The sequence below is a fragment of the Canis lupus genome, chromosome 19, assembly GCF_048164855.1.
Source record: "Canis lupus baileyi chromosome 19, mCanLup2.hap1, whole genome shotgun sequence".
In the NCBI taxonomy this organism is placed as follows: Eukaryota; Metazoa; Chordata; class Mammalia; order Carnivora; family Canidae; genus Canis; species Canis lupus.
The window spans coordinates 16,218,088-16,243,760 of record NC_132856.1 but is presented as its reverse complement, the minus strand read 5'-3'; the positions used below and the strand labels follow the sequence as shown (position 1 = coordinate 16,243,760).

At 35.6% G+C, this 25,673-nt stretch overlaps 1 protein-coding gene across 14 annotated transcripts in view; it reads left to right on the top strand.

The window, feature by feature from the left end:
• Positions 1-25,673, top strand: part of CNTN4 (contactin 4) — a 917,305-nt gene that overhangs the window by 599,296 nt on the left and 292,336 nt on the right. For all 14 annotated transcript variants that reach the window (XM_072785322.1, XM_072785326.1, XM_072785332.1 and 11 more), the window contains 2 exons: positions 8,216-8,342; positions 16,416-16,591. In XM_072785322.1, the coding sequence (XP_072641423.1) occupies positions 8,216-8,342; positions 16,416-16,591 (303 nt within the window). The remainder of the gene's footprint in view (positions 1-8,215; positions 8,343-16,415; positions 16,592-25,673) is intronic.

Below are 25,673 nucleotides of genomic sequence, written 5' to 3'. Positions count from 1 at the left end.
CCAGGACTCTTCCAGCTCTTTGTGTTCTTGGGGCGGTCGTAAGTTTCACTCCTCTTATGTAGCTAATGTTCCATTCCCTGCTTATATGTAGCTAACTGTGTATTAGGTCACTGTGAGAAGGAGAGAAGGGATGTATGGGAACTTAATGTACTTTCTGCTCAATTTTTCTGTAAACCTAAAATTGCTCTACAAAATAAAGTTTATTAAGTAAAAAGATAAAGTTAGCTATACTTACCTGATTATTATCTGGCAGCCCCTCTAGAAAAAACACTCCATGAGGGCAGGATGATCCCCATGAGGGCAGGATGGTGTCTACTTTGCACTCTGTATATGCTCTACCTACACCATTGATATTGGCATACAATATAGGCCCATATACTCTGATTAGAAACTGTTTGGGTCAGAAATGTTTGAAAAATAAGAATTTTTCTGATTTTAGAAACAAAACATGGCCCATAAAATATACCCAGTATTACATAACATCCCCAGCTGCGTCTAGGTCAGTACTCCATAATCACACACATTTATAATTCTGTAGCAATACTCATACTAAGGCTATATATAGCCTTACATCCCTTCAGGTCAGTTTTTGCCTCCAAATGAGTTACAGAATATGTGCATTTGTTGAAATTTATCTTTATTTTCATAACTGGAGCTTGACGTCAGCATCACCCATTTACTTATATTTAAAGGAGTAATGAATCCATTGTTCCTGAAATATGTCAGGATTTGGAATCAAGGTCAGAGTAGGATGTGCTGACCCATTTCCCCTGTTCTTTGCCACTACTACAAATACTTGCTTCAGCAAGCAGAATTTTTTTTCCCAGTAAAGACCACTTTTATCTCCTCATACTTCCCAACTTCACCACCATTTCTAAGATCTAGCATTACATACAATTAGGTCCTCATTATGTGTGACCCAATGTATGATAGCAGAGAACTGTTCTGCTAAGCAGGAAACAAAGCATAAAAGAATTCACTTCTCATTTGGACTTCCTTTTACTTTCTTCCTTCAGACATATACCAGCTATCTGCAGACTTCTCTGTTCCTTACTGTTTAAAATACTCAGGGGGCTAAAAGACAGAAGGTGGAAGCAAGGACGATAAAAGAAACATCTTGTCCTTGAAGCAGGAATATCTGTCTCCTCTTGTATTTGTTTTGCCTCTGCTCTATTCAACTGAACAAGCAAATAGAACCAAGCAGAGTTCTTATTCAATAAAAATGCTGTGTGTTGGCTAGTCTCACACATAGTCACCTGTGTGGGACCTTTGAACATCCCTTGCTATTGATGTTATAGAGACTAAAAACACTGTTATAGAAACTATAACACTATTTATAATGATAGTTTGACAGCTGTCCAGTCATCGTTTCTGTAATCAATGATTCAATTTTAAAGGAATGCTCACATTCAAGTAATCAGGAGTATTTAATTTGTTTCTGAATTACCTTTGGTTATTGTCTGCACAGTTTGTAATTTTTTTAATTTTTTTATTTATTTATGATAGTCACGGGGGGAGGGGCAGAGACATAGGCAGAGGGAGAAGCAGGCTCCATGCACCGGGAGCCCGACGTGGGACTTGATCCGGGGTCTCCAGGATCGCGCCCTGGGCCAAAGGCAGGCGCTAAACCGCTGCGCCACCCAGGGATCCCCAGTTTGTAATTTTGATACACAGAGATCCTCCCGCCTTACAGTTTCTTGGCCAAAATGAGTTTCCATGATTGTTAGAACAGCTGGAAGAGAAGACTCCCAGCCAGCAGGATAAAGAAGACCCTGTGTGTGCCTTTCTTGGAACACTGGTAGCAGAATGAATCATGTTTCTCCCCATTGGGCTTCCCCATTGATATAAGTGGTGAAAGGGAGAAAGTAAAATATGAGCATGACTGTGGGAGCACACCCAACAAACCAGCTTAGTGGGAGAACTACCCCTTCCTTGTCCCTGGTGAAGTGGCTTTGGTCTGCACATCAATAAGGCAACATGTTCCCACTGATGACACACATAGAGCGCATTTATGCTCTTGAATGGTCTAGGGCTTCACAGGATGCAGAGTAAAAGATACGGCATGACAAAGTTACTTTGTTTGCATCTGGATGCTTCTGTGCATGCATAACAAACTGTCTAGCTTCCAGGTGTGACCCTCATGTAACTCCCACCTAAACCCACAAGCTCAGGATCTGAGCTTACACTCAAACCCTTGCATTACCCATTAGGTGTCCTAGAGTTTCCTTCCAAATTGAGATTTTTGCCATTTAAGTGTTTCTGCCCAAGACTAGGTGTTTAATCAAAAGCCGATTTGATGTCATAGGAAGATTGACTATATATCACAGTCCTAGATTCTTGACTGTTATGGCAACACTTTATACCTACCATTAGGATTAAGGGCTAAAAAACCCTCAGGTGCAACACCCGGGAACTCCACAGCAATTACAAGTAGAATTGGATCTGGTATTTTTATTTTTCCAAGATGAAATCATAGTATTGCATTTTTCTCCTTTCCCAGCAGAGTTGAGTCACTGAGTTTGTAAGAGATGAAAAATATTTCCAGCAGAAGAGAAGTGCATTGACCTAGGGGCTTTGCTGGAGAAATATGGCCTTTTACCCCATCCCACATGGTAGCTACAGAGTGAGCTAGCACATAGAATGAAACTCTGCAGGGTTGTTTTTCTTCATTGGTATCCTTAATTGGTTTAGGGCTGAAAGTCATCTGTGCTCAATTCATAACTTAAGGTTTCAAACTATAGAATGCACAATAATGAACAGCAGTGCTGAGCACTGGTAATAAAAATCCAGTAAGTCTGGCAGGGGCTCAAAAAATCTGCCTTTCATTAAGTACCACCGGGTAAGGTAACATTGATGCAAGAGGTTTCTAGACCACACTTTGAGGAATAAGTTTAGGCATAGCTTGATTACTTTTTTTTGCTAAGTTTCTTTCTATGAAATATTCATCTCAAGATCATACCTGCTGTCTGATACTGCTCAGCCCTTTAATGCCTTTCCTTCCTATACTGGCTGGCTACCTTTTAGGATTATTTCCACATGCTGTATTAGAAAAAGATCTGCAGTTAGCATTAGTGGACTTTTCCAGGCCTCACCTACCCACTAGCTTGCTTCTTTATGCGTGTTGTCTTTTGCTAACCTTCCACGTGGAATAGAGATTTTGCTCTATGCTTGCTCCACTGTACTTGACACATGGGCTTCTGCACTGTTTCCTTGAGTTAAGCATCACCTGAGATTCAGTCATAGGTTTCTCTTCTCAGTCTCAGAAAAACTCAGGCCACTGCCATCCATTCCAGTTTCTTTTCCCAATCTAGCTTCTGGTAGCCTAACTGAGCAGCATTTTTCTTGCCTAGGAGAGAAGTTTGGGGACGTGTCAAAATGAGCCAAATTAATTTAAGAAAAAAGAAAGTGAGATCATTGATATACTAAAGCTGCAGATAAAATAAAGGATCCCTAACTGTGGAAAGGTGTTTTATTACTGTATTTCTTAGAGGATTATTTTATTTTTAGGTAAATTATTTTATTTTTTGTTTCCATTGCAGGGGTACATTTTGGGCCTGTGACCTGGGAAAATACATTCAGGATTAAATAATCTCTTAAAATTTAAAGTTGCATGATTCTATGCATCTTTTTCAGTACTCCAAACATTTTAAGAGTAGCCCTGACACTACATTTTGTTTCTGGAACATTTACAAGAGGAAACAAGAAAAAAATTGGCTGACAAACATTGATTTTTGTCTTCCCCAAAAAATAGATTTTAAAAAGAAAAGAATCAAATGGGGAAGGGAGTTTGAGAATCATTTGTTGAGAACAGTGTTTTCCAATAACTTTTAGTATTTGATGAACAAAGGGAGAAAAAGGTTAAGGATAGTCTGACTTTTAACCTAAATAAATTTCTGGTCATGAAATTTCTACTCTTTTCTGAAAACCCAGAGGTCTCCCAGTCTTTGGTGAAACATGAAAGGGGGCTTTCCTTAGTTTAGGTCTTCTTTCTTCTCTTTGCAAATATGTGGTTTACTCAAATACTAGTTCATGAGAATTTTTGTGATATGGAGCTTTAGGGAATGCAGGTAGTATTGTATATTTAGCCTTGTGAGCAATTGGCAGATAGTCTCCAAGCAGAGGAGAAACCAGGAAATCATGATGTACCAGTTTTGGCATCTGCACTAAATTCCCCAGGCTAAGACTGAGATCAATGACCTGGAATTTGAAAAGACTGTATCTGGGCTGTTGGCAACCTGGTTTCTCTCACTTTCTCTTAATCATGATTTTCAAGAATTTCCAGGAGAATGAAAAATAATTGCCTGTTGCTCCCCTGAGAGATTACAGGGAGGTCAGTCACTGGGGTGATCTTTCACCCTTTTGGGAATCCACAAGTTAAAACATCAATATGAACATCCTGTCAGTTAAATGAGGTTCATTCTTGTAAAGAAAGGTGGTGGTTACAGTGGGAATGTATTGTGTATCAAGTGAGGATAAGTTATTGTATTAGGCCAATAATTATTGCATTACTCTGGGGATGCCTTTGCTTTGTCACACAGAACCCTTGAGGGAGTTCTTACAATTAGTTGCTGGCATTCAACTATGAGCATTCTAAGAAAATGTTTTAGTTTCAACTTGAGTCCCCTACCTTGACAAATCCATCCATTTTCTTTGTGTGCGTTAGTTTTATCATTTTCTGTTCCTATCTGCTTGCCTCTCAACTGTTAGTCCGGACATGTGCTAAAAGTCCTTCTCTAAATGTTATCAAGCAAAGGTCTGTTGGTTTGACTTTACCAGCAGAGAAAGTTTAGGAGTGTGTCTAAAGCCAATGTGGGTTGATATTCTGCTCTTAGGAAATGGAGAGCTAGGAACAAAGGATCTGTGTTGGTAGTTTTACAATTTTAGCGTGCAAAAGAATCACCTAGATTAAGCTATGTTAAAGGCAAATTCATGGACCCTGGATTTTTCTGTTGCAGTCAGTCCGGACTCGGATTTAAAAACACAAGCTCTGTACTTGCTCTATACTTGCATGACCTGATTACAGTGCAGGAGGTCTACAGTCTAACTTGAAACATAATGGCTTACTAAAATCTTGTCCTCTGTCATTTTCTGAGATGCTCCTTTACTTCTCTAGGCTGAAAATCATGGCTACCCCTCTGGTTACATAGAACAACTTAATGTGACAAAGGAAAGGGTGAACTTTATCTTCTAGGCTTTAAAAATGACAGATGCAAAGTGTTTTATATGTACCTTCAAACCTTCAAGGCATTTGAAAGTCACTTTGTCACTACTACACAAAGATAGAACAAACTTACTGATGCCTCTCACCATGTTTCATCTAAGATTATCATTCTGAGGACTCTGTTTCACCTAGCTACCTCAAGGTTTGAGAGAAACAAAGCAACCTTTTAACTCTTTTTTTTTTTTTTCTCAAAAATGTTAGTATAGTAACTCTAGGCTAAAGTTTTAAGTTTGGTTATCTGTTTTCTACACCTGCATTGCTAAACTTTCTAAAATCTTTCCCTCTGTCTTTTTGAAACCAAACAGCTCATGCTTGAAAGGCTATGGATTTCCTTAGATGAAAACTGAAATACCATTCCCTTTATGCTAATGTTAATTTACAGGCAGCAAGCTTGGTTAACCAAGAGAAAATAAAAACTTTCATTTGGATGAAATGTGTTATTTATAGTGAATGCAAAGCATCGTTATTATCAATTCTTGTTACAAAATACACAGAAAAAATACCATTTTTGTTATTTAAATATGGCATGGATACGTTGAGAAATAGTACAGATGTTAATCCACAGCCTCTCAGCTGCATCCTGGATAATCATTATTATGCTTTATTCTTATTTGGAATTACTAGTAATAGACTGTGTATTTCTGTATGAAATTCAAATCAGGGAACACCAATGAATTGAGATGATTGATATTATATATATACACACATAATTTTGGAATTGGGACAACAATAGAAATATTTCTCTCTTAGTGAAAAATCCACCAAGTGTGCTGCTGTGTTAGTGATCTTTATGAGTAACATTTGTTACTTAAATAGATATGCCAAAAATTCACATAATTTTGCACATTTGAATTGAGCTAATCCCTGACCAGTGTTTAAGTTTGTTTTGAAACTATCTATATAATTGTTGAAAATCTGAAATGTAAATATCTGGATTTTGAAGTATATGGCTTTAAACCATGAGTGTTAAAAAAAAAAAAAACTATGTGTTTACGTACTTTTATTATATGCTTTTGAGTTCCTTGGCAGATCCTGTTTTCTTTGTTTAAGTCTCGTTAATGTGAGATTTTATACATGAAGTAAGGAAAGAGGATGGTGGTGGCAATATAATTCATGTTATTTTTGAATGCAAATTTCACATGTGCATGTAAGTTCATGGGAAAATATTCAGGGATTATTTGCCATTCTTAACTGGCATAGAACCACTAACCTAGTCCAGTCCTATTAATTTAGAGATGAGAAAATTGAGGGCTAGAGAGACTAGGTGATGGAGAGATAGGTCATGAATTTACTAGTTGACCTAAGGCATTGATCTCAGTTTATGGTTTTTCTGAATTCACATACTGCTTGTTCTTACCAGGAGGTCATTGGCTGTCCTTACTCCTCTATAATAAAACAGAATTCTGTTTTGTCATTTGTCTGCTTACATTTTTCTTCTATTCCTACCTTAAAATATGGACTTTTAAAAGCCTGGGTTATAAGCCTTACAAGAAATTACCTTACTTCCTGTCCTTTCCTACCAAGATTCCCAAGCCAGCTTTATTCCTTTCCCTCAGTCCTGAAACATCTGAATGAATTTACTTTCATCTTATCACCTATCAACAAAGCCTGGTTATAAAGGTTTTCCAGCATAGCAGTTGCAATTCACACTCTTCAAAATAATCACACATAAGTGGAATGTGGATTGTCGGCTACAGAGTGATATTCAGTATTACTTAACATCATAGCCACTGGCCCTTTTATCTGGAAATTCATCAGGTAATGCCTAACTCAGCTGATTGAATACATTAAAAAGTACAAAAAAATTACACACAGGTAGAACAAACCCTTACTAATGATCTTCCATGTATAAGCTCCTGTACTTGGTATTGGAACATCAGAACATGCCAAAATGCATACAATACATTATGTTCTCAAGGAGCTTACAGTCCAAAGCAGGAAAAAGCAAGGTACAAATACACTTGATAGAAAAAGATAAGTGGCCACAGGGAGATAAAATTGAAGAATAAGGTGCTTAAATGAAGAAGATAAAGTTCTAGGAAAGCTTTCTAGGATTAAAAAAAAAGTAGAAGAATTCAAACTAAATTTTGAAGAACAAAAATCCCTTTCATGAGTATAGGTGGTGAGATGCATTTTGACAATTATTTATTATGTGTGTACTCCAGAAGCGTATGTACTCTCTACTGCTACCTAAAGTTTAGCTTGTGAATTATTCTAGTCTTGATACTTATCACTGCTCTGTGATAAAGTTTCATACATCTAGTTACTGTTGTTGAGAGAGAGCATTTAGAATCTCATATATCATTTATATACTCAAGTATCATTGAAATAGCTATAGACTAGTTTGGATGTTACTGAATTTGTGTGCTCTCAAATGGTTCCACCTGCATGATATTTACACAAACATCCCCATCCATAATAGGTTGGAAAAAAAAACAAGCTAGTCATTTACAAGATAATTTGAGAACCATGACTCTAGGTTGTTCTTTACTTACATAGACAATTTAAGAAACTTTTATACATATTTCAGCAGTACAGAGCTGTTTCTCATTATTAATGTATTTATGAAATCATGATTGCTTGCTTCCAATAATATTACCGCATTACAGAACAGAGAAATTTTGCTTTGTGACAATAGACAGTCTCCCATGACGACAGCAGCACAAAAGAGGAGAGGAAGGCACAAAATGTAAACAAAGTAAGGGTGAGCAAAAGGCAGATGGAACAATGAGAGGAAAGGGAATGACAAGCATTCTGGAGGTTGTTAGTAAAAATAAGTTATCAATATTAAAATGAGTCTGTGTCTCCACTTCGTTATAATCAACAAAGGGTTAGTCGTCAGTGGGAAATTCATGTAAAGGCTGAAACTAAACCTGTTGTATATTACTATTTTTTTAATTTTATCTCTCTTATTTTCATTTTGTGGTTATTTTCTGTTATTCTTCCTATTTGGAAGATGTTATTTATTTTTGACATTTTTTCCTCTCATTTCAGATGACTACACACTGCATGGCCCTGTTTTTATTCAAGAACCAAGTCATGTAATGTTCCCTTTGAATTCTGAGGAGAAAAAGGTGAAGCTCAACTGTGAAGTTAAAGGGAATCCAAAACCGCATATCAGGTTTGTTCATTTAAATCATGTGTTTCCATGCATGCAATTCTATTATTAAAATCAACAATAAATAAATAAATCAATCAATCAATCAATCAATCAATCAATCAATCAATCGACAAGTACTTATAGAGTACTAGTTACATAAAGATCTTTTAGACAGGCATCATAGGATATCCTGAGACACTAAAGAGATTATTGTACTCATGAAAAGTTTAGTGCTCAACTTCTGTTTCTGGCTGTACTAGGATTTAAATATCCTATTTGACCCCCTCACTGAAAGCCTACACATTTCTTAACACATTTTTAAAAACTCTTTCAACATATGTATCAACAAACTGGTATCAAAGTAAGAAATACTCAGAATTCAAAAAATAAGTGGGTTTGTAACCCAGAGAAGAAAACTGACCCCTAAAAGCAGTTTTCGCCTTGATGAGCTATGTGTACTGGAACTTTGGGTTTTGCAGCTTCACAGGATAGTCACAGGACAAAGCCTAGAGTCAACTAAGAGGAGAGTCTAACATGAAAATACCTCCTATAATAGACCTGAAATCGAAAGGATATGTACTTAGAGTGCTTGTAACAAGAAATAAGCTTGTTTCCCCAAAGAACTATAAAGCAAAAGTAATTGCCAATTTCAAGTTTGGTGCCAAGTGGCTTTAATAAATGAGACACAACTGAAAGGAGAATTAGTAAATTGCAAGGTATATCTGAAGAAATTACCCAAAGGTAGCAGAAGTGGATAAAGAGAACCAAAGAGAGAGAGAGAGAGATAGAGAAAGAAGGGAGGTGGGTAGAGAAAAAGAAAGTGGATAAAAAGAGATTAATATAAAACGTTTATATGTGTTTAATCAGAGTTCCATAAGAAAAAGCAAGGGAGAATGAGGCAGAGGCAATATTTTAACAGAAGGCTAAGAATTTTCCAAAGCTAATTAAAAATTCCAGGCTATAGCAGTGTCTGGCTGGCTCAGTCAGTGGAACATGCAACTCTTGATCTCAGGGTCATGAGTTCTAGCCCCATGTTGGTACTACATAGAGATTACTTAAAATAAAATCTTTTAAAAAAAGTTAATAAAATAAAATAAATTCTAAGCTATAGATTTGGGAAGCCAAATGAACTTCAAGGAGTACAAATAAAAATAAAGCCTCATCTAGAATTATTATAGTGCAGCAGAACACCTAAGTTGAAGACATCATAAAAATAGTCAAACTTATAACATCAATAACCTTCAAATAGCAAACCAGAAATTGACTCAATAGTAACAAAAAGTCAAGATGCAAGAATGATCGATCTTTGATATGCTGAGAGAAATTAACTGTCAAATTTGTTTACAGCATAAATATTTTGTAAAAAGACCAAAATAAATATGTTCTCAGGCATTCAGAAACTAAAGTTTGACTCCAGCAGATGTACTCACTAAAGAAAATTCTAAAAGATATAACTGAAACAAAATAAAAACAATCTGAGGTAGAGTATCTGAGATACAAGAACAAATGATAGGTAAAGCAAGTGGTAAAGGTCAGTATTTCCACATTAAAATCAACTGCAATTACACTAAACAACAAAAATAATAAAAACATATACTGTCTTGTGAACATAAAGAAAAAATAAAAGTCATGACAATAATAAAAATAAATTTTATTTTTTAAAAGATTTTCTTTATTAGAGGGAGAGAGAGAGATCAGAAGTAGGAGAGGAGCAGGGGGAGAGGGAGAAGCAGACTCCCCATGAAGCAAGAAGCCTGAAGAGGGGCTCAATCCCAGGGCCCCAGGATCCTGACCTGAGCCAAAGACACTTAACTTACTGAGCCACCCAGGTGCCCCGGAAATAAATTTTAAAAAGATATACTGCACAATGGATTTATACAAATGGTTAAGAAAAATTTAAAGAAAGTTTGAACCCTACCTGACCACATACACAAAGACCAATTTCAGGTGACTAGAAGACCTACATGGGACACATACACTTTTTAAAGAAGATAGGCATACTATCTATGACTTGGGAGTGAAAGAAATAGTTCTCAAATATGACAGGAAAAGCACAAATCATAAAAGAAAATATTTAACTTCATTAACGGTAAGAACTTCTGTTCAACAGAAATAGTGAGATGAGTAAAATTTCAAGCTTCCAACTGGGAGAAGATATTTTTAATACATGTCATTGGCAAAGAAATAATATCCAAAAGTATTTTAAAAACCCCCACAAATCAAAAAGTAAAAAACCTTTTTTAGTAGCCTAGTATAAAAATTACCAAAAGACTTGCTTAGGTACTTCTAAGAAAAGGAGTATCCATTCTACATATCCATTAAATATGTAGAAAGATTATCAGTGACATTAGTGCGAAGAAACATACAAATTAAAACTAAAATGACACACTCTTGCAAGCCTACCAGATTAGCAGAAATTTAGGAAACTAAATTCAGCATAATATAAATAAATATAATCTGGTATGTTCATACAAGGTAACCCCATGCATTAGTGAAAATGATGAATTACAGCTGCAGCATGATGGATCACAGGAACATAATTTTTCGCAAACAAAACGAGTCACAAAATAATAGTATAATTTCATATTCATAAAGTTCAAGAGCAGGTAAGGTGGAGCAATTGTTTAAGGATACCAACATACGGGCAGCCCCGGTGGCGCAGCGGTTTAGCGCTGCCTGCAGCCCGGGGTGTGATCCTGGAGACCCCGGATCGAGTCCCATGTCGGGCTCTCTGGATGGAGCCTGCTTCTCCCTCCGCCTGTGTCTCTGCCTCTCTCTTCGCTCTCTCTGAATGAATAAATAAATAAATATTTAAAAAAAAAAAAAGGATACCAACATACTTGATAAAATCATAAAGAAAATCAAGGGAAATAAAAAGCCAAAATTAGAGATTATAATTAACCATCAAGAAGGAAATGATTAGAATCAAAATGGAAATGGAGACTTTAAAAGTAATATTACTTTTCTTAGACACAGATCTTTATTGTCTTATGATTCTTTATAATGTTGGGAAGGACAAAATTTTCTTCTGTCCAAGATTCTTCTAGCTGAACTCAGAATTAAATTTACATGAAGCATAGTAAAAGAAAAAAATCAAATTTCATACATATAAGGAATCTACAAAGACATGAAATTCCAAAGATAGGCAAAAAATGTGGTGTGTATGTCATTCTTAACTAAGGAGAAAGGGAGTGTAGAGGTCTTGGGACTTCAGAGGGAAAGAGTGAAATTTGGGATGCCTAGGTGGCTCAGTGGTGAGTGTCTGCTTTCGGCTCTGGGATAGAGTCCCAGATCTGACTCCCTGCTTCTCCCTCTGCCTATGTTTCTGTCTCTCTCTCTGTGTCTATCATGAATAAATAAAATCTTTTTTTTTTTAAAAAGTGAAATTCACAAAAAGATAAAAAAGTAAATGTTTGGTGAATAAATGTTTGTTGAGCCATGCAGAAACAGTGACTCCATATATCGTATAAATATGATTTTGCCTTTATTCACATTTAATGTTAAAAATTTTAAGCTAATAGTGTGTAAAAACCAAAATAATATATAACATATATCATAGTGTAGGGGAGGAAAGATTGAATCATTAAAGATCCACAGAAATGGGATATGAGCTGAGATATTTAGTTTGCAAATTGGCAGAAGGCAAAGGACATCTTACACAAGTTAAAGGATGGTAGTATTAGTAGAGTAGAAATTATTTTAGAATTTCATTTGTGTGGCCGTTCATTCATTCATTCATCAAATACGTCATCATTCATCACACCACCCAGTGTTTTTCAAACTATGAATTCTAGGTACATAGAACTAGCTTAGCAATTATCTGGGGTGAGTATTTGCAGAGCTTCTACCCAAGTCTACCATAGCAGTTCTCCTTTGAATTTGTGTATGTATTAGGATTCTGAAAAATACGTGGTCCAGGTAAGGTATTAAGCCAGTGTATTAAAATACTATATTAAGCCAGTGTATTAAAATACTATATAACCAGGCAGCACCCAGGTTTTAGGTATTTAAAGATGAACAAACTACATGTTCAAGTACTGTGTTTTTGGAGGACTGCCTAGAAGTGGTGAAGATAGTTGTAATGTTATGCTACAACTTTCATGCCATAAATGCTGTAAAGGATGTCCAAGCTCTAGGGCATCCTGGAGGAAAGAAAGTCTACTTTCAGGATAGAAGGGGAAGATATCAGGGAAAGTTTCATAGAAAAGGAGATATTTAACTGAATCTGGAGGGGGCAAATGATGTTTTGCTATATGGATATTTTGCCAAAGGAAGTGCATTCTGAAAGAAAGAAAAAAAAATACTTCACTAATGACCTTTAATTAACCTTTATTTTTTTAATTTTTATTTTTTTAATTAACCTTTAATTTACTTTGCTTTTGTAACATTGTGTTTCAAGATATTAGGGGCCTGCTTTGTTACTTAAAACAAGCAGTAGAACAGAAACCTATTATGTTTTTAAAGATTGCCAGGAAAAGCTGATAAGAAAACTTTTAATCAAATATACCAGCAACTGGTTGCAATGTACTGTTTTCCTTTATACCTTTGGCAGTTTCTCTGTAACAATAGCCAGTTATTACCTAGGAGCAAAAACTCCTTCTTGAAGGAAAGAGCAAGAGAGAGAAGAGAGAGATGAGGTATTTTCAAACATTTCTCTGGCTACATTTTTTCAGTCTTCAGGCTGACTTTGAGGGAGGAGAACAAGTAGGAGAGATTCAAGGTGAACTCTCCATGGGGATTTACAGCATAAGGTTTTTTCCTCAAATACCACGACTGACCTCTCTTCTTTGTGTTGATTCCCTCCACTGAGCCTTCTCTTTTCATTGTTTTCTGCCCCTCAACTTTGAAAGGATTGACCCAAACCCAGAAAAATTTAAGAAGTGTTGACTTTTGCCAACTTTCTTTGTATTAAAGTTTCTTAAGGACTCGTGGCATTACTTAATGCACTCAGCTTCCCTTTCCAGACAGAAGGGACATTCAAGTACTTGGTTAGAGTACTTTTGCTGTAAGGTTTCTATTCAACTTAGTTCATAAACAACACCTTCCAAGTCAGAAAGACCTTGCCCCTTCTTCCATGCCAAAGTTGAAACCGTGAACAAAGAAAGAGGGTTTTATTACAATAAATTCCATACATAGCTTCACAGCATAGTCTGGAAGATTTTACCTTCCAGAACTTCATAGTGTCAGTGTTCAGTTGGGCACAGCCTGTCTCTCTGAAAGAGAGTTGAGTTCTGTTTCCCAAGTGGTTCAGAAATCAGCTTGTGAGACTCACTAATTTGTCCTGACCCTTGGGAAAATCTCTCTTGCTCTGCATGGGCATTGTCTCTATTACCAGTACTTAAAAGATTACTCAAACATTGAAAATAAACTGTGATTTTTCAAGAGTGTTCCTGTATGCAATAAGATAAGGAATTCAGTGCAATCCACATTCAGTGGGAATGAACATTGACTGCCTTGCAATAAAACTGGGTATAGTGCTTTGTAATCTAGTCTCAACTGCATTTCACAGCAAGTACTTTATTTTCTAAATAATCCCTTTTCCTTTGCTATTTGTATGTAAAAGCAGGCAATAAAGTAGATTAAAGGACTTTCTGCAGAGCATTTAGGTTGAGATGACTAGTGTAGACAAACCTACAGAGGTGTTCTCATTATCCCCACAACCACTTTTCTAAAAAGGCTCACATGGTCCATTTCTAAATTCCACATTCTGCTTGCAGCTCACATTATATTGCAATTTCCTCTTTGAGTTCTTAGATTTGTCATATTAAATTGCTTGACTATCATTTGAAGTGAGAGTTATAGCTAAGACGTGATCAGCTGACTCAAAAAAAAATGTCTAAAGCAGACAGTCATTTCTAGAGATTCATGTGCAGATAGACCTGCTAAAATATAACCCAGCTTTCTCTTTTTATTGCTTATTACTTTCATGTCTGTGTCAGAAAACAGAGAGAATTACTGTCAAGCTTAAAAACAATGTGTATTTCTAATACCCATTTTATAAACAAACACATTTAGAGCTATGTCCCATTTTGAGATTTTGACCTACCTATCCTGCCCCTCATGCTTCTAAATTTTTACATTTCAAAGACATAGATGTGAACACACATACACCATCATGCTGTGGTGGGCCAGAATGCTTCATAAACTGTGCATGCTCAAAGCTGAAATATACAGCAGAGAAGTAAAATACTGAGTCAAGTTCCACTGGCATTTATTGAGCACAAGAAAAGTGTCAAGGTCTAGGTTGCTTAAGGGACAATACAAAAGTAATCTAGCCAAATTATCTATAGTGAAGGCAAAATTCCTATATAATAGAGCAGAGAATCCTGTAGGAGATTGTGGAAAATTTTGATTAATTTTGACTAGGAATATTGAAAAAGACTTCATTAGAAGAGGTGTGATTTAAAATTGACCTTGAAGTGTGAGAGAGATCTTCAAAGAAAGAAAAGGATCATAACTTAAACTTCTGCTTTTGTTGATAGCAAATATCCAAAATCTTGAAACAAAGTAGATTGCATTATTTTCATTTAAATCCTTTTCATTGGGACACCTCGGTGGTTCAGTGATTGAGCATCTGCCTTTGGCTCAGGGTGTGATCCGGGGTCCTGGGATAGAGTCCCACATTGGGCTCCCCGTGGAGAGCCTGCTTATCTCTCTGCCTATGTTTCTGTCTCTTTCCCTGTGTCTCTCATGAATAAATTAATAAAATCTTTTTAAAAATCCTTTTATATTGCACACACCAACCATAGTACTCCAGAATATTATGAGAGGAAGCACAATGAGCATGTATGTACATGTACACATTTAAATGGCTTTTTGTTTGTTTTTTACTGATTGAAGGAGATAAAAATAAAAGTCTCTCATTCATTAGTCCTGTTATTGTTTCTTATCGATTTCTTTTGTGTTTCAGCGTTTCCTTACTTTTTGGTCTCCCAATGTGAATGCTGCTGTGAGATTGTTGATATTTCATAAGTTTCAACTATGATATTTTCATTACTGATATTTGTGTAGAATTTGGGAGGGAAGGGGACTAAAAAAGATACAGTTACTGAATTGTATTACCTCAGAAGTTCCTAAATATTCAAAGAAAGGCAATTTGGTTAAAGTTAGCTCTCTTTGGAATGTGATTGGAAAAGAGGGGGGGAGGAAGGAAGGGGGGGAGGAAGGAAGGAGGGGGAGGAAGGAAGGAGGGGGAGGAAGGAAGGAAGGAAGGAAGGAAGGAAGGAAGGAAGGAAGGAAGGAAGGAAGGAAGGAGAAAAAAAAGAAAAGAAAGAAAAAAGAAAAAGAAAAGAAAGAAAAGAAAAGAAAAAAGAAAAGAAAAGAAAAGAAAAGATCTTATTAGTAAAGCTTTGCTATTTAAATGTGTAAGTCCCAGTAAAATTTATTTATAAGGCCAAACACTACAGCCAGATACAATAGATGTTTCAGGGGAACAAAGAGAAGAACAACAAAACTCTCTTTGACTCTGTTACCAAATGACCTGATCTGGAGTTTACTGGGATGGTTGATTGATGCTGAGTGCCATTGGCTAAGAAGATCTTCAAAGTGATCCATGGTTAAGACTAGTTTGGTCCCTAAGACAGCTCTAAATCAATAGAGTTCCATTGCTTTGCAGTCAGCCATTTCAGTCATATTAAGGACCATATCAAAGCAACTCCACTGCAATTTCATCAAATACTCAGCAATCTACCCGAAAGTGCTGTATTCTGTCATCTGTATAGACCCATTTAAAGAATAACTACAAACTAGGAGAAAAAAGAAGAATAACTACAAACTAGAAAAAGGACTTTTGCTGAGGAGCCCTATTTGAAGAAACTTGTACAAGATGCTACAGGAATTAAAAAAAAAAAAGTGAAGTTTATGTAGTATCAAAGTAACCACAAAAGGAGGTGTTAAAATTTTAATATCATTGTCTCTTTCCATAGCATGTAAGTTGTCAACCATTGCTGGGTAGAGCATTTCTAATTTTTTTTTACCATTGTTAAAAAAGTCACAGATGATATTTTATGTTATTTATAGTTTTTATGTTTTAGATGATTCAGAAATATTGATTAATATTACAAGGCTTTACCAACTGGCATTTCTATACTATAGGTGGAAATTAAATGGAACCGATGTTGACACTGGTGTGGATTTCCGCTACAGTGTTGTTGAAGGCAGCTTGTTGATCAATAACCCCAATAAAACCCAGGATGCTGGAATGTACCAGTGCATAGCAACAAACTCATTTGGAACAATTGTTAGCAGAGAAGCAAAGCTTCGGTTTGCTTGTAAGTAGCAATCATATGATGCTGCAAATGTTACTTTGAGTTTTTGTACCATTAAGCCTTTAAAACAGTTTCTTTATAAAAACCAAATAGATTTTAATTTGTTATATGATCTTTACCTTTTTTACATATTTGAAAATATCTTGTTTATAAGTTGTAAATTTAAGTGGAAGATGTTTTCTGCTTTTATAAGGCTTAAAACAGTTTGATTATGTGAGAGTTTGTTATGGGACTCTACATATATAAATTCACAGGCACTCAAATTTATACACAAATTTACATACACAAGAAATTACACACATAGACACACACATTATAGAGTATATATAAGCAAGCAACTGAACTGCCAGAAATAGTCAATTTGAGAAGTATTTAACCATAAAACTCAGAGTTGCAAAAAATGTTGGTAGTCTAATAATACTATAATTCTCTAGGTTTTTTTTTCTCATTTTATAGACTAGGAAAATTTTTTAAACCACTATAATAACAACGAAAAGTAGAGACAAAATATTAACTTTTACATTATATCTTTTGTATTTCCAGTTTAGAGCATTTAAAAAAATAAATTGCCATCTCTTAAGACCATCACCTAGTAAAAGTTCATGAGCATATCAAAGAAAGTAGAATTTAAAAATAGCAAGTTGAAAATAAAATCCACAGGCAAGACTTGTGAGTACACATTTGAGTATAGATAACTTTGGAAATTTATGTTCACTTACATTTTCAAGGGTTTATGTATTTGCATATGATTATATATTTCCTTGTGTAAAATCCCAACTCATACAGCAGTGCATTAATGTCAAAGGTTTCATAATTACAAAGTCTGTTGGCAGTAACACTGTAGAATATTCTCATTAACAAAATCCTCTCTGGGAACTCAACATCAAATACATCGAATATCCAGTGCTTAATCTATTATTGCCATCAGGTGGCATTTTTACTAGTTGAAAAATGAAATTTCTGGGGCACCTGGATGACGCAGTGGTTGAGCATCTATCTGCCTTTGGCTCAGGGCATGATCCCAGGGTTCAGGGATCAAGTCCCACATCGGGCTCCTTGACAGGGAGCCTGCTTCTCCTTTTGCCTATGTCTCTGCCTCTCTCTCTGTGTCTCTCATAAATAAATATATAAAATCTTTTTCAAAAAAAAGAAAAAAAGAAAAAGAAAAATGAAGTTTCTGAGTATTAGGTATATGTAGGATTACCAGATTATTTTGTTTGTGAATATCTCCTGATAGAATCCGCCAAATATTCTCAGGTGTGCAGAATAATAGAAGGATAGTATGTCCGACAGTGTTACAGAATGAAACAATTTATTTCTCTTAGCTTAATGCAAGTCTGATACCTGTATTTATTTTTTAGGAATGACAAGTGAATTTTATTGGATTCATTTTGGAAGGTAATCATAGAATCATGGATTTTTCAGAGCAAGGAGATCTCTGCACTCAGTGAAACTCTGTACTTCTTTAGTTTTGGGGCTTCAAAGCATAGGAAAACTTTTAAGATAGCAACAGTAACAACAAAAAATAAGAGGTTGACATAATATTACCAACCCTATTTTTCTAATTAATGACATTTAAAAAACAAATGACCAGCTCTTAAGACTATCCTTTTGTAAAAGCCCAGGCATTTCTACTACCAAAACTATCTGAAAGACAGAATATCTACTTGAGGATGGTCATTTAATTACATTATTTTAGCCTAAGGAAAAGTACTACCACTCATTTTGTGGCTGAATTGGCCTGAGGACCAATGTTTGATGTCCACCTTGTTTATTCCACTTAATGTGTAATGTAGGCATCCTGCCACCCTTGGAATCCAAGGCTGATACTTGTTCAGCCTTCAAAATTCTAAAAACAGAGAGCTCACCTGTTCATCACAAATCATCCTGACCCATGGTAGACTGCTCTAGTTTTTCAAAAGTACAAAAACAAACTCAATATCTCTTTCTTAAAATTGAGCTAAATATTTTTATTTCTGTCACTCTGACTCCCAGTGCTTACTGTATGATTCTGGTTAGGCTTCAAGTATGTAAATGTGCCTTGTTTCATAATTGTTATCTTCTCCAAGTATTTAATCTACAGCCATCTTCTTCATAACACACTCATTTATGTACATTTATCTATTAAATTGTGACCATATCTAAATGGTCACATTTAGCTTCTATGCATGTGCCTTGACCTTTGCAGGGGACAATGGGAACAGCAGTATTCCACAATGTGAACTTCTTTTTCATTGAATGCAGCTGACATTAATATTCATCTTTTTTAAAGCCCTCGTCTCACATTGTAACCTTATTTTGAACATACAGTCAAGTAAAATCTGAGGATTGATTTTTTATGAGTGTCTATTAATCCCAAGCTACCCAACCATGTTATTTTATTAACCTAAATTCAGAATATTATATTTACCCTATTAAATTCACCTTCTGAGTGGTGACCCTTTGTTCCCTCACAGTTGAAATTGTTTTAAATCTTTTTTTTTAATCTGACATATTGATTGTCCTCCTCCTTTAATGTCAGCAGAAAATTTGATAAGCATGTGTACATTCAAATAATTGATACAACATGTTGACCAGGACGGGGCAGCATGCCAATACAGAACTTCCACTGTGATAGAATTGAACTTTTAAATCAATATTCTTTGCATGTTCTTATTCAATTAGCTACAATTTTTCCCATTCTATAATTGAACCCCAGCTTCTCCTATGTGTTCTTGAACTAGTGAGAATCTTTGCCAAAGGCCTTGTTAAAATCATGTATTATTTCTTCAGCACCCCCTCCTACTTGGTCTCCATGCATCTTCTCTACATCTTTAACCATTTATCATAAAACAGGCAGATTAATCTTTTAAACATGTAAATGAGATCATTCCACCTTGCTGTTTTATGCCTTCTACTGTACTTAGAATAAATCTCAAATTCATTACCATGATCTTATTTTAATTTCTTGAAAATGAGAGACTATCGTTTGCACTTGAGCCTTAAGACTTTCATTCCCCGGAAGCCTGAGTTGCTCAGTGGTTGAGCAACTGCCTTTGGCTCAGGTCATGATCCTGGGGTCCTGGGATCAAGTCCCACATCAGGCTCCCCACAGAGAGCCTGCTTCTCCCTCAGCCTATGTCTCTGCCTCTCTCTGTGTGTCTCTCATGAATAAATAAATAAAATCTTAAAAAATAATAATAATTTTTAAAAAAAATTTTTTAAAGATTTTCATTCCCTCTGTCTTACATGCTTTTCTTATTATCCTTCACATGCTCACTTTTCATGATCCTTAATTCTCAATTTAGATATGACCTCCTAAGAGAAAGTTTTCACATCACCCTGTCTAACCTAAGAAGTAATTCCTATCATTTCTCTTCTTCTCTTCTGTTTACCTTCTTCTGCCCCTCTACTTCTACATAACAGTATCCTCTATTTCATTCATTAGGACTTAATACAACATAGCATGATTTTGTATATTTATTTTCTCTCATTATTTAATTGCTATGATAGAATCTAAGTCCTAAGAGAACTGGGACTATCTTGTCCATCCTTTTATATGCAAAGTCTGGAACACTTTATATGTATGAATAAAGAAATTCTTTAATTCATTTCCTCTTTAGTGACACAACAAAGAAAATATCTGTATAAAATTACTTTGGGGATGTTGTATTTTTATAAACCTACATACTTTATATTATAGTCATTTTCTAAAATCCAACCTCTTGATCTTCACTCAGCAGTTTCTAGACTTTTTTCCTAATCGTTTAGGAAAATAAATTTCTTTTAAAAAATTGCCTTTATTCAAAAACTGTTTTTAATTGTTTAAAATAAAATACTTTTCTTCAGTGATATAAGGTGAAGCATGACAATGACATCTCCTGAATGTCACTAACTAATTGCTTTCACCCCAAGCATTTTCATAATCAATGAGGGAAAAAAAATGTCTTTTTTTTTTAAAGATTTTATTTATTCATGAGAGACAGAGAGAGAGAGGCAGAGACACAGGCAGAGGGAGAAGCAGGCTCCATGCAGGGAGCCCAATGCAGGACTCAATCCTGGGTCTCCAGGATCACGCCCTGGGCTGAAGGCGGCGCTAAACCCTGAGCCACCCGGGCTGCCCAAAAAAATGTCTTTTGACCATACTTACTATACTATAATATGCAAGTGAAAATATTTCTTCATTTTTAATCATACAATTTTATGGCTGAAACAGACTTTAAAACTGTATCATTTTAAAAATGAAAATTAAGATTACAGTAAGTGAATTACTCATGGTTATTTACACAGTGTATAAATGAAAGCCAAGGAAAACTAACCTCAGCTCCTAGTTCAGTGCATCCTTGCTCACCTCTGCTTTAGACTCACCTTGATTGATAAGAAAACATTCCTTCCTCTTTATCTAACATGTCAGAACTTCAAGACTTATTATTATACTTATATAAATTTATCTATAGGACAATCTCATAAGGTAGACATTGTTTGTGGTTGTTTTTAAATCTTTTAATGCTGCTTTATAGACAGAATTTGGTAATCTCTTGTATTTAGCATTTTTAAAAATGAATTAATGCATATAGGCAAAAAATCTCATTAATGGGGATGATGCCTTTGAGAACCTACCCCTCCCCAACATTTTTTTCATTCAATATCTTTAGGATAGAAATCCTTCCTTATTAAAAAGGCATAGTATAATTTAAGTCACTCTTGATAATATGTGGGCATTTTCATGAGCATACATTATTTTTTTTAAGATTTTATTTATTTAGTTATTTATTCATAGAGACACAGGGAGAGGCAGAGACACAGGCAGAGGGAGAAGCAGGCTCCATGCAGAAAGCCCGATGTGGGATTTGATCCCAGGTCTCCAGGATCACACCCCGGGCTGCCGGCAGTGCTAAACCACTGCGCCACCAGGGCTGCGTGAGCATACATTATTGTAATGCAATTTGGATCACATTCTGTTTTTCAGTCTCCCTGCATATTAAGTCACCAATAATTTTTTTGCTGCACAAGACTACCCATACCCCTTCTACTGTTTACTTCCTCTATTATATCTAGGGCTACAAAACTTCATTGATTAATTTACCAGGGTTGGGGCGCCTGCATGGCTCAGTCAGTTAAGCGTTGCACTCTTGATTTCAGCTCTGGTTGTGATGTCAGGGTTGTGGGATCAAGCCTGCCTCAGGTATCTGCTTGAGATTTTTGCTCTCCCTCTCCCTCCTCTGTTTGTCCTCTCGCTCAGGTATGCCTGTGCTTGCTCTCTCTCTCTCTCTCTCTCTCTCAAATAAATAAGTAATACCTTTAAAAAAAAATTAACTGGAGTCGATCCAGTGCCTGGCCCTAGTGATTTGCAAAAATAGTTATTAAATAAGTGAATAAATACTAAGAGTAGATGTTAAAGTAATTAGGCCATATTTGGGTCATGAGTTGAACCACTGAGTTCAAAGACTTTCTGATGATCTTTTGGGGGTGTCTTGGAAGTTGGTACCAGCATTTCTACCCTGAGGTTCAGTAGAAGAGAGTTGACATCTTATTCCGGATAAGAGTATATGTTGAGGCAAGAGGCCTTAGCGTAATAAAAATAATTCATGTGTGAAGTGCATCAAACATGCCATCAACTCCTGAAAACTTGGCTTCAGTAAAATGTTTTAGGAATAGCCTTGCTTTCATCTCCTCTTCATCCAAGGGGAAAAGCAACTTGAATGATCTTTAATTCTTAAACAGGCAGCTTAATCAGAAGATAGGCCAGGAATGGAAGGAATTTCAATTCATTCTTTCCACAGTTTAATACTGGGGGTATTTCAGAGGCTTTGTCTATGCAGAATGAGGTGCTACAGCCCCATCAGTCTAGCTGTCCAGGTATCCCAATCTAAATCTGTTTGATAATCATTGTGCATGGTTATTTAGCAGGGCAATTTTTTCTCAGACATATGGACATATATTTTTATAGTAAATTACAATATGCACTTACATACTTAGAAAATAGTTAAATAACTATCTTTTAAAAATTGATTATGTGGGTTTGAGAAGCTGAGATACTGTATTGTTTAAGTTTAGATGGAATGGAATGTTGTTCATTGTTCCATTTCACTTTAGGTGTCCATAAGCTTTCTAAAATTCAAACTTTTCATCACATTGTGAGAATAACGATAGTTACCTCTTAGAGTTGTTATGAAGATTAAATTATGCAGCATATGCAAAGTCTCAGAATATTTACTTGCTTGAAAAATCTGTGTAATAACTGCTTCTCTACTTTTCTTTCTCTCTTCTATTCCCTGTCCTCTTTCCCTCCTTTTCCTGCCTTTTTAAAATAAAAAGGCTAATCGACATTTGTTTATTTATTTTTCTGCATTTTTTCAGCTTTCAAAAAATAGAAGTAGACATTTAGCTTACATTGTAAAGTTTAATGTCTTTATATTTCCAAAGTAATATATAATGTAAAAGCCATATAGATGTGTGTTTATATGTATGTGTATATATATGTGTGTGTGTGTGTGTGTGTGTGTGTGTGTATAGAGAGAGAGAGAGAGAGAGAGAGAGAAATTTTTTTAAATCCTATTTCACCCAACCCCCTGCCTATCTCCCCTCCAGGAACCATCAGTTTATAGCTAACATTTATTAAGAACTTAGGTTTGATGGAGAGTAGTACAAGACCTGGAGTTAAATTCTCTCCTTTGAAATTCAGCACCTCGTATAACCCTGTGACCTTAGACAAGGTACTTCTCTCTGCCTCAGTTTTTTCTCCATAAAATAGGGTTAATAACTATCCTTCCTTTGTTGTAAGGATCAAATAAATTAATCCTATTAAAATTGCCTGCAAATGGCCAACAGACACATGGAAAAATGTTCAATATCACTTGTCATCGGGGAAATACAAATCAAAACCGCAATGGGATACCACTTTACACCAGTGAGAATGGATAAAATTAAGATAAGAAACAACAAATGTTGGCAAGGATGTGGAGAAAGGGGAATCATCTCACACTGTTGGTGGCAATGCAAGCTGGTACAGCTACTCTGGAAAACAGTGTGGAGGTTCCCCAAGAAGTTAAAAATAGAGTTACTCTGTGACCCAGAAATTGCACTACTGTGTATTTACTCCAAGATACAAATGTAGTGAAACATTGGGACACCTGCACCCCAATGTTCATAGCAGCAATGTCCATGGTAGCCATACTGTGGAAGTAGGCAAGATGTCCATCAACAAATGAATGGATAAAAAGATGTGATTTATAATGGAATATTACTCTGCCATCAGAAAAGATGAATATCTACCATTTATATTGACATGGATGGAACTGGAGAGTACTATGCTGAGTAAAATAAGTCAATTGGAGAAAGACAATAATCATATGGTTTCACTCATATGTGAAATATAAGAAACAGTTCAGAGGATTATAGGGGAAGGGAAGGAAAACTGAATGGGAAGAAATCAGAGGGGAAGATAAACTACGAGAAACTCTTAACTCAGGAAAACAAACTGATGCTGGAGGGGAGGTTGCTGGGGCATGGGGCACTTGGGTGATGGGCATTAAGGAGAGCACATGATGTAATGAGCACTGGGTATTATACGCAACTGATAAATTATCTAACACTACATCTAAAACTAATGATGAACTGATGTTGGCTAGTTGAATTTAAATTAAAAAAATAAATTTAAAAAATTCTTACATCTTGTCTAGCACACATTAAGGGTTTAATAAATGTTAGCTATTATTATAATGTTTATTATAATTTTATTACTCTATGTTAGATATTATGCCCCGGACTTTGAAAGCATTGTCCCATTTAGTTCTCAGTGTAGCCCAAGACTGTCCTATAGATGAATTTAAACAAAGTATAAAAACAGACTTGAAGCTATGACATATTAGATAAAGATGAAGGGATGTTTTCTTATCAATCAAGGTGAATCTAAAGCAGAGGCAAGCAAGAATGCACTGAACTAGGAGCTGAGGCTGGGTATTTTTAGTTCATAGGTGACGAATCTGAGAATTAGCAAAATGAAATAACTTTCATCAAGTATGCATTGGGAGGAAGACAACCTGTGGGGACCTCATGACCTAACTCCTAAACAGAAACCCATTACATGGCATTTGCCATGTATGGTTCTCCCATGACACCTAAAACTAAACCTTCCTAGTAGAACTCATTCATATTCAAACCATAAATTTGGGTGGTTGATAACATGTTTCCTTTAGAGACACAAACTTGGAATTTTTGATTCCAAGCTTTTCAACCTTTAATATAGTATCTTCATCATTAATTTTTTTGTTTTTAATTTTTTAGTTATAAGCTTCCTTGATGTCATCATGATGTTGATTTACTGTTAACATCTAAAAGCATAATGTTGTATACTGCAATTATGCATACATTTGTGACTCTAATTTTAATATAATTGGTTTCAGGTTCTGTAATGAGAATAATTAATAACAATATTTCTGCTCTAAAAGTTAATATGCACATTTTCAATTTATTATAAGTAGGTTATAAAACACTCTGAATATTGATATTTTATGGTAAATAACCCTGGGTTGGTAAATTGTATATCCCCAAGCAGTAAGTGACATGTTATTATAAGCTTTCTTACTCCCATATCATCCCTCCCTTACATATGAAAAAGATGCACTTTAAATATAGATTATTATGAAGAGCTTCCAAGAGAATAATACAATAATTCTAGATTTTAGCGCATCAAATTTGATTGCTTCATAAACATTGTTTGGGGCCTTCATGCTGGAAGTTCAGCTGTTTTATAACAGTTCAGATCTTCAAAACAAAAGACTTAAAATGCTATTCATCATCTCAGGTCCTAGATGACTATAATTCGTACATAAGTATCTCCAAATTGTTCATGGTAAAATTAAATAATGCAACAAAATCCAGTTGTCTGCCTATTGTAGGGAAACTGGCATTGTCTTGGCCACAGGCAAGGAGGTATTCTTTGAAAGAAGCACTTGAGTGTTACCTACACTGATTTCTGTTAGGATCTTCCCTAAGGTGGGAAAAGAAACTAGACTGGTACGCTACCCTGCATTTCTACCTACTGAGGTAGCATTAAGGAGAAGGAGATAGAAGAGGGAAAAGATAAAAAAAGAAGAAGGATGGA